The sequence below is a fragment of the Macrosteles quadrilineatus genome, unplaced genomic scaffold, assembly GCF_028750875.1.
Source record: "Macrosteles quadrilineatus isolate MER2022 unplaced genomic scaffold, UCM_ALF_1.0 Scaffold_1__1_contigs__length_201487025, whole genome shotgun sequence".
Lineage (NCBI taxonomy): Eukaryota > Metazoa > Arthropoda > Insecta > Hemiptera > Cicadellidae > Macrosteles > Macrosteles quadrilineatus.
The window spans coordinates 13,250,402-13,264,659 of record NW_026542594.1 but is presented as its reverse complement, the minus strand read 5'-3'; the positions used below and the strand labels follow the sequence as shown (position 1 = coordinate 13,264,659).

The 14,258-nt window shown below is 32.8% G+C and overlaps 1 protein-coding gene across 2 annotated transcripts in view; it reads left to right on the top strand.

The window, feature by feature from the left end:
* LOC128982954 (uncharacterized) overlaps positions 1-14,258 on the top strand; it is a 43,120-nt gene that overhangs the window by 4,778 nt on the left and 24,084 nt on the right. For both annotated transcript variants that reach the window (XM_054402058.1, XM_054402059.1), the window contains exons 2-4: positions 2,162-2,302; positions 3,759-3,936; positions 8,564-8,750. In XM_054402058.1, coding sequence (XP_054258033.1) covers positions 2,162-2,302; positions 3,759-3,936; positions 8,564-8,750 — 506 coding nt within the window. The remainder of the gene's footprint in view (positions 1-2,161; positions 2,303-3,758; positions 3,937-8,563; positions 8,751-14,258) is intronic.

Sequence of the window (14,258 nt, the reverse complement as noted above, 5' to 3'; positions counted from 1 at the left end):
CAATGTAAGTTATAAGGAAAAGCTAATTTTATTTCATCTTCCTTCAACTAGTGTTCAGAGAGGCAAATAACATAAATATTTGTGTTAATTAAAAAACTCTTCAAAGCTGAAACCTTGTCTTTTAAACCTTGGACATTTAAATATAAAATATTCAGACCATCATTTTGCCTTGATGAAGGTGTACCATTATGAGCAAGGACTTAAGATGTGTTAAATACAAGGACTATTTACAGGACTAGTTACAGAGAGAGATACAGGAACACTTTTGGCACTTTCATTTGTACTCTGCTTTAGCGCCTCACAAAACGTGAGGTCGCCGGGAACTACACTTTATAACTTCTCCATTCTGTGATTCCTCCATTGAAGTTACAGAATGGAGAAGTTATAAGGATTATTATGGAACATTAAGGGACCTACAATTGATCCCTGAGGGACTCCATATTGCACTGTTAATGGGCGAGAGGTACAAGTTTCTTTATACTTAAACTTTAAAGTTTCACTATCTTCTATTATTCTAATTCCGTAAGGAATTTCTTGTGTACAGCAAAACTCTTTTATTTATGAACCGATTTTGATGATTAAGGTGTCAAATTAAAGGGAATTCTCTTTAGAAGTCATGGAATAACTTTTGTCACGCTCAGTTCAATGTGCTTTGCTCCGTTGGACTTTAAAGTCTTCATGTATTTTAAATATACAAGTCAAAATTTGTTAAGTTTACCTAACATATGATTCATTTCTTTAAATAAAACATCTGTCCTTACAAAAATAGCATGTTTCCCTTTTGTCATTTTAATATTTACTTTTCCTGTTTACTTGTAGTGATTAATTTCCACAAATTGTTTTCTGCCGGTAAGATATGATTTAAACCATGACAATTCAGTGGTTTTTACTCCGAGTGAGCAGAGCATATCTAATAGTTTAGAATGCTCTACACTATCAAAATCTCTTGTCAGATCTAGAAAAATTCCAATTACCTTCTCCCCCCGTCAATAGAATCAATTATCTACTCTCAAACTCGATACCAGCTGTTACAGTAGACCACAATCAGCAACAAGTCTACCAAGCCCATTCTAGTTTTGACGAATTGTACCAAACAACGTCGGGATGATAAAGATATCTGTACGATCACAAGATACGGTCATGGTCTTACCACAGATTAAAGATTAGATTTAATCTGTTGTGTTACCATGCATGCGGGATATGATCACGACTTAAAAAACATTATTGGAGATGATTCCGTTAGTTGCTGTGCTTGCTGTTTAGACCTACAGTCTGGGTTGCTTATCATAAAAAATGCATAGGCATTTGAAATAAGAAATATATATCAATTCAGTAGTATTGTTAATACCTACTTAAATACTTTCAACTGAAATTGTGACCATACGAAGGTAGGTATTTTAAGCCATGTATGAATGGAGATGAGTGTAGGATGAGTGGCGCGATCTTGTAGTCTTGTTACTGACTAAGGCCGACACGTCCCTTAGACAGGACTGTTAATTAATAGCCCATACAGCCAATGCGTACTCACTAGAGCGGACGTTAATCCACACCAGGAAGTATTGCATCCACAGATCATGACTAGCCTATAAATATTCACAATTCTTGACCTCCAAGTTGCTGGATTACAGGACGACGCCACGGTCCCAGTCACAATAATTTGAGATTGATACGGTTTGAATCAGATCCTCGTAATCAAATCTTAACAATTTGGATACATTTCAAACATTTTATTCACGTGAGAGGGAATCCTCCAGGTGTTCCGCTATTTAACAAATAAATATAGAAATAGGCGTATGGTTGGAAAAAAGCCGACAGCTGACAACGTCTAATTTAGATAAAGTCTTTTGTTAAAAGCAGCCTAAACTTCATTTTCACAAGTCTCGGTCATTTTTAAATGACGAAATATATTTAGGCTACTATGGACTAAATAATGTAAATGTGACTTCAGCTAAGTTACTTACACAATTTTTATTTGTAGGTGTATTCCAAAGTGGACCTTTTAAAAATATGGTAGGCCTAATTATGATAGATAACATGGCAGAATTAATATTATCAAATAGGTGAGTCGCAAAAAATTACCCAAGATGAAGCTGGGTCCGCCTGACCAAAAAGTTTGGAAACCGCTGCTCTATTCAACTAACAGAACTTTACCTTTTTGCAGGAAGAAATATAGAAAAGTTGGATCACTACACGATTTCAAAAATGATTCTTTGGAAATAGCAAAACTCATCATGTTAAATGACCATTTTTCGGGTGGGGCATTCTTGTTGTACGGGCTGTACTCTCTGCAGGATTTTCCCAAGTAAGTATGTACGGTATTTGAATTTAAGTCAATTACGTTGCTATTCACATTCAGCAAGGCTAATATGATGAAGTTTTCTAATAAATTGAAGCTTACAAGACGAAGGAGCGTGATAAGCCCATGTACTTATGCCCCTTTATCTTGCAATCTTGCAAATTGTACTAAAGGCATGTGGCATTAACTTAGCCACAGCTGCAATTTAACTGCCTTACTTTATTTTAATATTTATTATACAACAGCTGTTGTTTGATTGTTAAAATGTTTTAGCGAATTTCCCTTTAGGGAAGTAGCTATTACCGTAGGTGGCACGGTAAGACCTAGGCCCAGGACCAATTTACTTTTTCATTTTGATGTTCCCAGAGGCCAAAAAAACCATTTGTTCAAATTTTTATATATGTACAGGGTTTTTATAAAATAATGGTAGGGTTTAGTTATGAAATAAAAAGAACACGAGAAAAGATACAAACAAACTATTTATTTTGTTGAATTACTGACATCAAAAAGATTTTATACACAGCTAATAAGCTTCAACATGACAACCATTCCTTGCTCTACAGACGGCCAGACGATGATCTATTTCAGCCCACACGTGCAAATTTCTCTTGTTACAATAGAGAGTGAATCTCTGTTTCTTTCTAGTAGATGGGCTAAATTTTGAGATTCTTTAAATCATGTTTTTGACATCTTAAATGTCCGTTAAATTATGCTAGAGTCACTGACTTTAGTTCACTTCATTACACACTTATCTTTTTCTTGACGGAAAACATATAAGAAAATACAAGTTGAAGTTTATTTTAAAGAATAAGTAGGTTGTAGATTAGCATAACACTCAGCTCAGCTGTTTCAATTAACGTAAATAAAATTCAAAAATTCATAGCAAAATTTGGTACTTTCCTGTTAAAGGGAACATTCATTATTATCGATGATTTTTTCTCGGTATATCGATATTTTTGTTTTCCGATCAATTACAAATTGACAACTGATCTTGTTTAGGCTAAAATAGTCTGTTATATGGATTAAGAAATGAAACTGTTCTAAGCTAACCTAACATAACCAACCAAACTTGCTGTACCATTTAAAAATTCCGTTTCGATAACAGAAAAGGCAAGTTAAACACAGAATTTTTAAATGTTACACAGCAAGTTTGGTTAGTTATGTTAGGTTATTTTTAATAACAGTTTCATTTCAATATTGTTTGTTGATACTGAACAATATTTATCGTAGTTGTCAGCTGATATGTTTCAATTTGTTAATATCGATATATCGAGAAAAAAAATCATCGATAATAATGAATGTTCCCTTTAACAGGAAAGTACCCAAAATTTATATATGAGGGCTATTTAGAGATCAGATTATGTATTGGAATAATAAAAAAAACTACCTACCTTTATTAGTTGTTCTAGTAAACTTCAAAAGCACTCAATTTTTTATCCTGTTCTATGCATTTCTTTTTTAGGGGAACAATTCGTTTGGAACATAACGAGTTTTGTCATGTACTAAAGATGTTGAGGTTAAAAGGTCGTAAAGATCTCATAAATGATAAAGACCATAAAGACCTGCACCTACAACTAGCATTTGTCTTTTGCACGTTTTTCAAGGCCAACGCATTAGATTTTGTGTTATTCAAACGCCAGGTAAGTTAAATAAATGCAATTTTCAAACAGAACCTATACTTGATTAACACATGGGCGAACCCACACGCTGTGAGGAGGGGCTGAGGTAACGTTTTTAAATGTTTATAAAATGTTTTTTAATATCACAATGAGAAGCTAAACAACTCATATTATTGTTAGGATATTACTGTATAATATATATTACTGCATATTTAATCATATCTATATATTAATTACGTAAGCCGATTCCTTTCGTCAAAATTGTGGGCAACTGGGAAGTCTAGAACGACGGGAGAGGGCTCAAATTAAAGGTCTCGATCCCGTGACGGCGGGAAAAATATTGAAATTCCCAAAATCTTGACACAAAATTAGATATAACGTAAAATGTTCTCCATAAGAATAGCAATAGAAGGCATTTACTGGTAATTTTTGTTCACTTCAATACAGCTGATCGTGATTTATCATTAAGCAAGTAAGCAATATTACATTTGGATTACTCATTTGCCAGTCAATTCTGCAATGTAATGTATACTATATAAAACCAACTATATATACTATATATACTACTACTATAGTTATACCTATATACTATATATAACTATATATATGGATAAAACGTTACCCATAATATTCAAGACTTTTTAGTTATGTCAAAGTTGAAATAAATTGTTTCAAGATTAAAGAAACGATTCAAGATTAAATGAAGATCTTTGTTTTGATTTCAAAACATATGTTAAAGATTTATTCCGCACTTTTTGTAAATTTACTAAAATTTATAGTTGAGATTTATTGTAGCGTGTAAACAATATGTTGTATGAAGTGGAATAACCTCAACGGTTACTCTTAGAAAACAATTTGGGAATAAAGATGAAGTAGGTTCGTACAGGTATTTGTTCATTAAGTACTTAGTACTTTGTTGCTCCAAGCAAAAAAGGTTCAAATAATATAGCCTAGCATGCATGGTAGTAAAGGGAGCACCTATATATAACAGTAGAACATAGAGATAATTTCCGTTTGTTTAGACCTTTAGGCTTATAATAATAACTAACCAAAAATATTTATGCCGTGATTAGTTTCGATAACTGGGTAATGGAACCCTAACCAGTCTCAAATAGTTAGTAATTAGACGTTGATTAGGCCCTTTTTAGGTAGAATATAGAATATGTAAATCAATCACACCTTAAGGAGGATTACCACCACATATACACACTAGGCTAATAGTGGTTTTTTAAATGTTGATCAGAAACAAATTTAGGATTAAGTTCTGTCAATGGGATGCCTTTACTTAAGACTAATTTTGTTAAACCTTTACAAAATGAGCATAGACTTAGAAATAATAACTGGGTAGGGTAGGGATGCTAATTTAGCGGTTTTGACCAAGAACTAAGTTTATCTCAACACACCATTTTTTGCCTTTTCTTATTTGACGAAGACAATTCCCAATACTGTATTTCAATCGGGGAAGCCTTTTTATCAGCTTAACCAAAAAACCGTAGCTAGCTTAATAAACCAATATTTATTCATAAACATGTTTGCTGCCTTTAGCAGTTAAAACTCTGGAATCATTCAAATTCTTTATTGAAAATAACATCAACAAAAGAAAACAAAGACAAACAACAAACTGTTTTTTGTTTTTTTTTTACACAAAAGATATGTTGTACTGGGATATCTATCCTGACATATAGATAATTTGATTCTGAGTTTGTTTAAATATTACAATAATTTCTTTTCCATTTGAGCTTTTTAGGGACTTATGTCCCTACAAGCCACTAGTTATGTTTAAATATGCAATGAGAATGGGATAGCTTAGCAATGAAAATGGGAATTTAAAATCCCTTGGTCCGAGTGGGAGACACTGTGCCTGTTGTTCTTGTTCTTACTTTTCCTATAGCTCACTTTGATCGCCAAGCCACGTTTTTGTTTGTTTGGATGTGCATTCTTGTTGCGATTTAAATATTCAATTTGACATAAAAATGTTGCCTCAACAATAGTCGCTGTGTGAAATAGCAAACACAAGCCTGACCTAAATTCTAACTTAAAATGGCTAAAATTTTGACTTGTTCTGGTGACCACAGTTTCCCACTGTCAGATACTGCAGCGAGTCAGTGTTACCATTGATTAATACAGGGGAGTTTATATAACCATTAGGGTTACCAATCTAGTTGGATTTAATTACCTAGAACTATTCGTTTTACCAAAATTGCTATGTTCATTACCCTTGTTTATAATGTGATTTAGAACGCCCATAATGCAATCCAGTCTAACCTTGGTATAACAAATCTGAAAGGAGGTAACTGAACATTGGTTATATCAAGGATTATGTTAAAACCGAAATTCCAGTAAACATAGCCTCAATATGTTTGCTGGAATTTCGCTAAGTTGAGGTTTACAAACAGCATCGGTAAATATACGTCAGGGTTTGACCTCGTTAAAACACAATTCAGTAGCATCTAGGCATCTAGGCTTAACTGTAAAGTAGAAGCTTGATTATTGAGGGTAATAGAGGGGTGGGAGACCACGGATAATGAAAACCACGTGTAATAAGGTATCATTGAAAACTACATAAAATTTACTAACTTTTTTGTCTCTTGCAGTTTTTTCGTTAAGTTAGGTAACGGTTTTCGTGAAATTTGGCATCAAATATTTTAAATGGCTGCCATTTTGAATCGGTTAGTGATTTTTTAGTATAAAATTTTAAACAAAGTTAAGCCTTAATAAGATAAACATTTTTGCAAAATCTCAACGCTGTATCTCAAACCGTTTAGGAGTTATTAATGTTTTTGTAAAAAACACATAAATACAGACAGTCGGAAAACTAGGCACCACAGACCCATATTCCTATGGTGAAATGTGTTTGTCTTGACCTAAGAAATAAGGCTATATACATTTGTCCAGAGAGTTAAGGGACACTCTGTATAAATAATCTTACAGTAGTTATTTTCCTACAGTCATTAGACAAAGTGGGTTTCCTTACCCAGAACCCACTTGTAATGCTTTTTTGTACAAAAAGCCTTACTTTGGCACACAGTTTTTACTTTGGCGCACACCAGTATTCTAACCAAACAACACAAAACCGCGTGCTTTTATTATGCACATAATCCGTGTATGCTTGAAAATAAGTTGACAACACTTAAAGATATTACGACTACAATCAGCTGGTGCAGCGTTTCCTATTTAGTTCAATGTTTGAATTTAACCTAACTTAAAAACGTGTTGTACCTACAGTGTTTGAAAGACTTATTATTTATATGATTTATAGTAACTGTGGAAAAAATATAATGCGTAACACGAGTGCAAACTGCCCTTGCTGCACTTGAGAAACCTTCCACACTCGCCTATGGTTTGTGCGGAAACAATTTCCCTCGTGTGCAGCAAAGTGCCACTTTGTTCACTAGTTACACAAATAACTATTGTGTAACTATTGGGTGAAGTGGCACTTTGCAGATTTTATAGTTTAGACAAGTTTTTATTTGAGTGTTTATTTAGGATTATTGTTTTATTTGTGATAAGAAAAAAAAAAATTAAACCAAAACTTAAAGGCAATTTTTTCAAAAAAGAACACACTTGACTAAGGAAATATTATTTAATAATTTGAATTAGGCTATTTAACATACAGTCTAGCCTTGGTTTAACGAACCTCAATATAACAAACTAGCTGGCCCGACAGCGACATCGTCCTGTCCTAATGTGGTTTTATGTCAAATGCTCGTTCATTTTCAAAATGAGCTCGTTCACATGGCTCAATCACGTCCTGGTTGAAGTTTGTTCGCTAGGCTCAATCACCTTTTGGTTGCAAATTAGCTGTTGTCATAAATTAAAAAAAAAATAATAGTGCTGAACCCGGTTGGTAAACCTATTAACTTTTTAATGCTATTGAACATCACGGAATCAAATTGTTTAGTTGAACCAGCTGTTAAGATTCTTTAATTCCATTTAAATATGAGTACTCATAAGGTTAACATGGAAACTCCAGAGCCACTGGGGCGGAGCCCTTTTGACGGATCTGCACCAAACTTCACACAAACCATCCTTGAATAATGCTTAATAATGCCTGAAAGTTTCATTACAATCTGTCAAGCGGTTTCGGAGTCCATAAAGGACAAACAAACAAACAAACATACATTGGATTTTATATCTATTTATAGATTATAGATTTCTTGATGTAACAATTTTTTTTTAAATTCCCTAGAACTCTCTAGAAGACGCAATGTATTTTTCACCTCTACAAAGAGAACAAACCAAATCAACAATCTAAATCTAACGAGTTTTTGACGATCCCGGCTGAAAAAATAACCTCGATATACCAAATTTATCATTACCTCTTATCATTATCAGAACCTATGCCCTTTTTTGGGTTACAATTGCCCTTAACTAAGATGTTTAGATTTTTTTTACTGACCCAGTCAAAGAGAATAATAAATAAAATAATTGAATGAATTGGGAATAGTTTGTTTGGAATTAATTATTTGATTACATTTTGGGCATTGTTATTAAGTGTCATTATAGTTTATAATGCTTTTTTTAAGGTTCAAAATTCATTTCCCAGCCTACTCTGGAAGGCCCCCCCATACTTGGAAACCCACTCCCAGACTGAGCGACCTGAGGCCAGAATTTTACCACCTTATCATTGTTTTAATATTTATTACAGTATGACATAGAAGGACTACATTATTCAAGTTTGATCTATAACAAGAAATACGAATTTGATGAATCTGACAGTGAAGAAGCAGAGACAAAGTCTGAATATTCTGTGCATAAAGTATTGATGCAGATCCCAAAGAAGTTGATTGATCTAGAAAAGAATTACTTCGAGCTGAAAAGTGAGATTAAATCAGGTGAGAATTGTAGGTAGCGTATTGTTACATCTTATTAAGTTTGAAACAATTAACTCCTTAAGTGAATATGCCAACAAGTGCAAAATAAAGTGCAAATCAAAACTAAAGTTTAAAATTCATAAGTTTAAAAACTAAAAATAGATCACAGCTTTGTGAACCTCGTTTTCAATTAAGAGTCTTTAACTCTCAAACTAAAAGACAAAACATGTCTTTTTTTATTTAACTGTTTCCAATCCCCTTTTGCTGGAACTGAATTTGAAAGAAAAACATTTAATCTTAGTCAAAGCATGCTTAAAACTTGTGTAATAACCTCAAATGTATATTTTTTATCATAAATATTATGCTTTTATAGAAAAAATTTAAATGTAATTTTTACAAAGCTAAAATTTGGAATTTGGAAATAGTGAAACAAAAATTATAGATTGGTGCAGTTACTTGAACTAAATGATAAAAAAAATGAACAAAGTATATTAAATTGTGCAAATCTGATCTTGTCATTATTTATTAGGAGTTCATCTAACCAAAATTCAAACAATTTAATAGTTAGCTTGAGTAAATTTTTGTCTTTGTTGTCTTTGAAATACATTAACATTGGTTGTATACATATAATTGCAAAATGATTGAAACTGGCAAAACCAAAAATAGTAAATTAGAGGGGTATCTATGTTGCTTTTGTAAGTTTGTTAAATGATTTATTGTTGTGGCATTCAAGGGGTTAAGCATTGAAGCATATGATGCCCTAGACCAGCAGACCATACTGTAGCACAGACTGTACCAACATAGACACTACTGCAGCGATCCTCACACAGCACTTGACTTAGCTGTCTAAATCCATAAATAATTGTTATGGCTCCAAGGACAATTTGCGGTCAACTATGACACCTCAGTACTTGTACTGAGCTACAAGCACACCAGTTTCAGGCACAAGCCCGCAATTTACCACGAGTGAATTTTATCATAGACCAACTAACACCAGTAGATTTAACATTCCAGTGTAAAATCTAAAGTTTTTTTATGTCTGTTTGTTAATTCAAATTCAAAATTCAAATTCAAATTATCTTTATTCATCAAGTTATGTTAGTGACAAAATGTTATTTCTTTAATTTTTACACTCGCAATATTATTCAGTACCTATCCTATAACGAATATTTCCTCACCTTTTGTTAGTGTCACACTCGAGATAATTCTATTGTCTAGCCGAGAATATTGGGAACCGGAGTTTTGCCAACGGGTGTCAGGTAGATGGGGGGGATGCCGTCGGCCACCTCTTGGTGCGGAGATTTGCCAACGGTGGGGGCGGGAGAAAGAGAGTGTGAGGGAGGGAGAGAGAGCGATTGTCAGGGTTGTCTACGCTTGGGGTTGACGACCAGGGTGATCACTGCGTTCATAGGAATGCAGTCGCATTGGGAGGAAATGTATAAGATTTTTGAGCCAGGAGCACTCATGACACATCGATTCTTCGAGTGATTATTAAAGAGCATCCATCTTTCTCATAACAGGAAAACGTACATATGTCCCCTAATGAGTTGAGTATTTATCCTTGTAAATTAATGTTTTCTTATACAGTAATTTTCAACTTTATAGTAGCATACTCAAGCATAGTAGTATACACGTGTCTTTAAGCGTCTTATTTATTAGATGCACCAAAAATGTTCTTAAACTCTTCGCCTTAAATAATAAAAATAATTCAATTTATATTTGCACCATTAAGTTCACCTAAACAAATAAATTAGCTCTAAGACGTTGCTATATTTGACAAGAGCTGTGTCTAAAATCCTGTTCTCATGCTGAGATAACGCTTTTATTATTTATATAATTATTTAAGGCTTGCAGTTATATCTCGCGTTTTCCCATATATTGATAACATTTTGTGTATCAAATCAAATGAAATAAAAATATATATATGGCTTCGTTTAGTTGAGATTTATCCAATATTCGCTTACAAATCCCACTTAGAAGGTCCTCGTAGCAGAAATCCTATCCTACTAGCGAAAACTTAGAGAATTAGGCCTAAAAGAAATCATATTTAATAAGTTTGTACTGCTGAATTATTTTTATTGATAAAATAATTATCTGTTAGTAATTAAGAATTAAATATTACTTAAAAATATGTTTGCAAATAAATATTACCGCCGTTGCGTCACAAAAACCTTCGTACTCAGCGAATTGCAAAGTTTATAATACAACTTATGTGTTATAACTTGTACTGTACCAAAATTTATTGAGATATTTTCACTATATTATTATTTGAGAAAGGGACTTCTAATTGTTGGTATTTAAACCAGAATAAGAATGGCGGATGAGTGTAGGAGGATTGTAGTGCGATCTGGAGGATGATGAATGATGAAATGTTGCTTTGATGTCTTCTGACGACGCCGATTTTGTGATCGTTGAGAGTCAAATTCAATCAATCGTTAATCATTCAAATTCAAATCTTGTAACAATATTTTCTTTCTTAAAGTACGGAAACGAATTGACGCAATGTCCAGATAAATTCGCGTACACGGTAAAAGTCACTGATGTTCACTTTTTTACAGAAAATAGGCCAATTATAGGAAAACCAGGAAAACTCCATTTTCGACACTAGTAACGAAATAAACCATTCTAGAGGTCGTCCAGTGGTCGAAACTCGATCAAAAATATGTAGGCCTACAGTTAGATTTTTTAGCTAGAAACGGTTGAGGTACGTTGGAATATCTTTGAAGATGAACCTTTTTGGCTGTAGGGAGTGTGATCATGTGTTAAATGTTCACATGTCAATTTTAAGGTTAAATCAAAACAAACCAACTGGCATGTTGTCAATTAGGGACAAAGTTGTATTACTTACGAAATAATGTTCATTTAAGATCAAATTAATTAATTTAGTATTACCTATGTCATTGTATGATTCATTAGAATAGATTCATTGTTTGTTTAGGCTCCTGTGTTTTATAAACCAAACTCAAATCTTGCTATACCTCGGCCTATCGTATAACGTTTCACTGTTTGATACCTGGTAAACTTATCAGAATCCATAAGTGAATTATTAGCAATACAATTTAGCTGTTAATTATAATTTAACTGTGTCAAAGCTCAAAACGTTAGGCTATAATTTCATTGAAAAGTATTAAAAGTATAAAGGCTTATCTCGTCATCTCGAGAGTATATAATTCTGTTGACCCCTAACTTGAAACCCTTAAAAGGTAGCCAAACGAAACGTAAATTATCCCAACAGTTTATCATGTGTATCCCAGTCACAGCAACTACATTATTCTATCAATATAATGATCGACATTAATTTTGCAAGAAGATTCAATATTTTAATATTTGCTCATGTTAAATTATTTACTTTTTAAATCAACCATCACTTAATTTGAAGACCATAATTAAATAACAATTTATTCATAAGTTGATTTGGTATTAGGAATCACGGTTTTATTTCACTGTAAATATTCTCTACTGACCAAGTGATTTTATTAAAGTAAAGTAAGTACATTTAACGATTGGCAATTGAGTATTATGTATGCCAGTTTGTTTGTTTTGATTTAACCTCAAAATTTGACACGTATGAACACATGATCGCACTAAAAAGGTTCATCTTCAAAAATATTCCACCACAGCTTAACCACTTCTAGCTAAAAAATCCAATTGCACTGAACAGACTTCTCTATTTTTCACCCCAAACTGTAAGTTTGCAAAAGCCGTTAGCATGGCAACCCATAAAGCCCATGTTAATTTTTTTTTATTTCAAATTCATTTTTCGTGTTTATTTTTTAGTCTATTTGAATCTTTAAAGGCATTCTGCACATCTACAGGAAAATATCTTTCTAACAGTATGAGTAGATTTTCTCTGCGATGCACACGAGCTAAGAAAAAAGGTTTTAAAGAAACATGCTTGCCTATGTATTAATATATAGAAGATAGATGGTTACAACAATGTTGCTTATAAGAAATGTACTATTAAATATTTGTTGGTATTAAAAATTAAGAATTATAAATAGGTACGGAACATATACTGTGTAAGTTAAACAAATATTACAAGGGTAAAGAGTTGATGTTTTGTAAAACTATGCTGTTTCCGATTTTAAATTTCTCAATGACTGCCATTTTGAATTGCTTGAACGTATACATGTGGTAGTCAACAAAAAGTAAGATCCTGTTAGTATTCATACATTGATCGACTTTAAAGTTGATTCCAATAATAGTTTAAAAGTTAAGTGGAATTAAATAAAAATAACAAACAAACCGACATGCAGAAAAGTAGCCATTTTAGACCCATGTTTTAAAATATGTTTTTTATTAACATAAAATACAAGTGGACAACATTTTTCCAGGGAGTTTTTATACACCCTGTATAATATACACATATAACAATTAACAGTTATAAACAATCTGGAAACCTCTATCTACTGAAGTTAGCAGTCTCGCACGTGACTTAGAAAATACAAAAAAACGGCACTAATGAAGTTTGCATTCAACGTTAAATGATTGCATTCTGTTACGGTTATGTAAACCAACCGTATTTACTATTAACCGCATTTATTAACTGTATTTTGCTAATGCAAAATAATTAATTAATTTGGCCACTGTTAAATGTTTATTTTAAAATATCTTACGGGTACTTTCCTGTTAAAGGGAACATTCATTATTATTGATCTGATTTCTTTCGATATATCGATAATTTTGTTTTCCTTTACGATCCATACCTTCTGTTTTAATATCTTCAAACACATTTAAATTACATATTGTCATCTGATCTTGTTTAGGCAAAACATAAATAAGTAAAACTGTTTTAAACTAACCTAATATAACTAACCAAACTTGCTGGGTTTGCTGTATCATTTAAAATTTCGTTTGATAACAGAAAAGGCATGTGAGTAATATGAAACGGAATTTGGAAATTTTACAGCAAGTTTGGTTGGTTAGGTAAGGTTAGTTTAGAACATTTTCATTTCAATATAATACTAGTGTACCTGTTGCTCGAATTCGAGCAATTGCAAAGCATTACAGGCGTTATTTTAAAATAATTTCCGATGACTTTATAAGAGTCAACTCAAAGATTATAGAAATACTAAAGATGTACACAACAGTTAGATATAATTAAAATTTTTTGTAAATATCTTATCTTTTTTCAAAAGCTGACTTTGTTTTTTAGTGTTTTCTAGAAATAATCAAAACCCATTGCAAATACTTCATTTTGACAAATTTAGTAAATCACAATTTAAATATTAACAGCTGTTTCATTCAAAAGTAGTGTAAATGTAAGCATATGGTCGTGATGTAAACAAATCTAAAGAGGGGACTTTAAAGGCCTCTGGGGCAGAGCCCCACCTTGTTTCTCTTTTGATGGCTCATCTACAGACTAAGACCTTTCTTTAGAGACCCCTACCAAGTTTCTACGCCCAGCCGTTCTCTGAAATTAGCAGTGACAAAACCCCGTTTTTCCTCCATAAGAATAACATGGGATGGGAATTTAAAGGCCACTGGGCAGAGCCCCAAGGGAATTTACCACATTTCTCTTTTGATGGC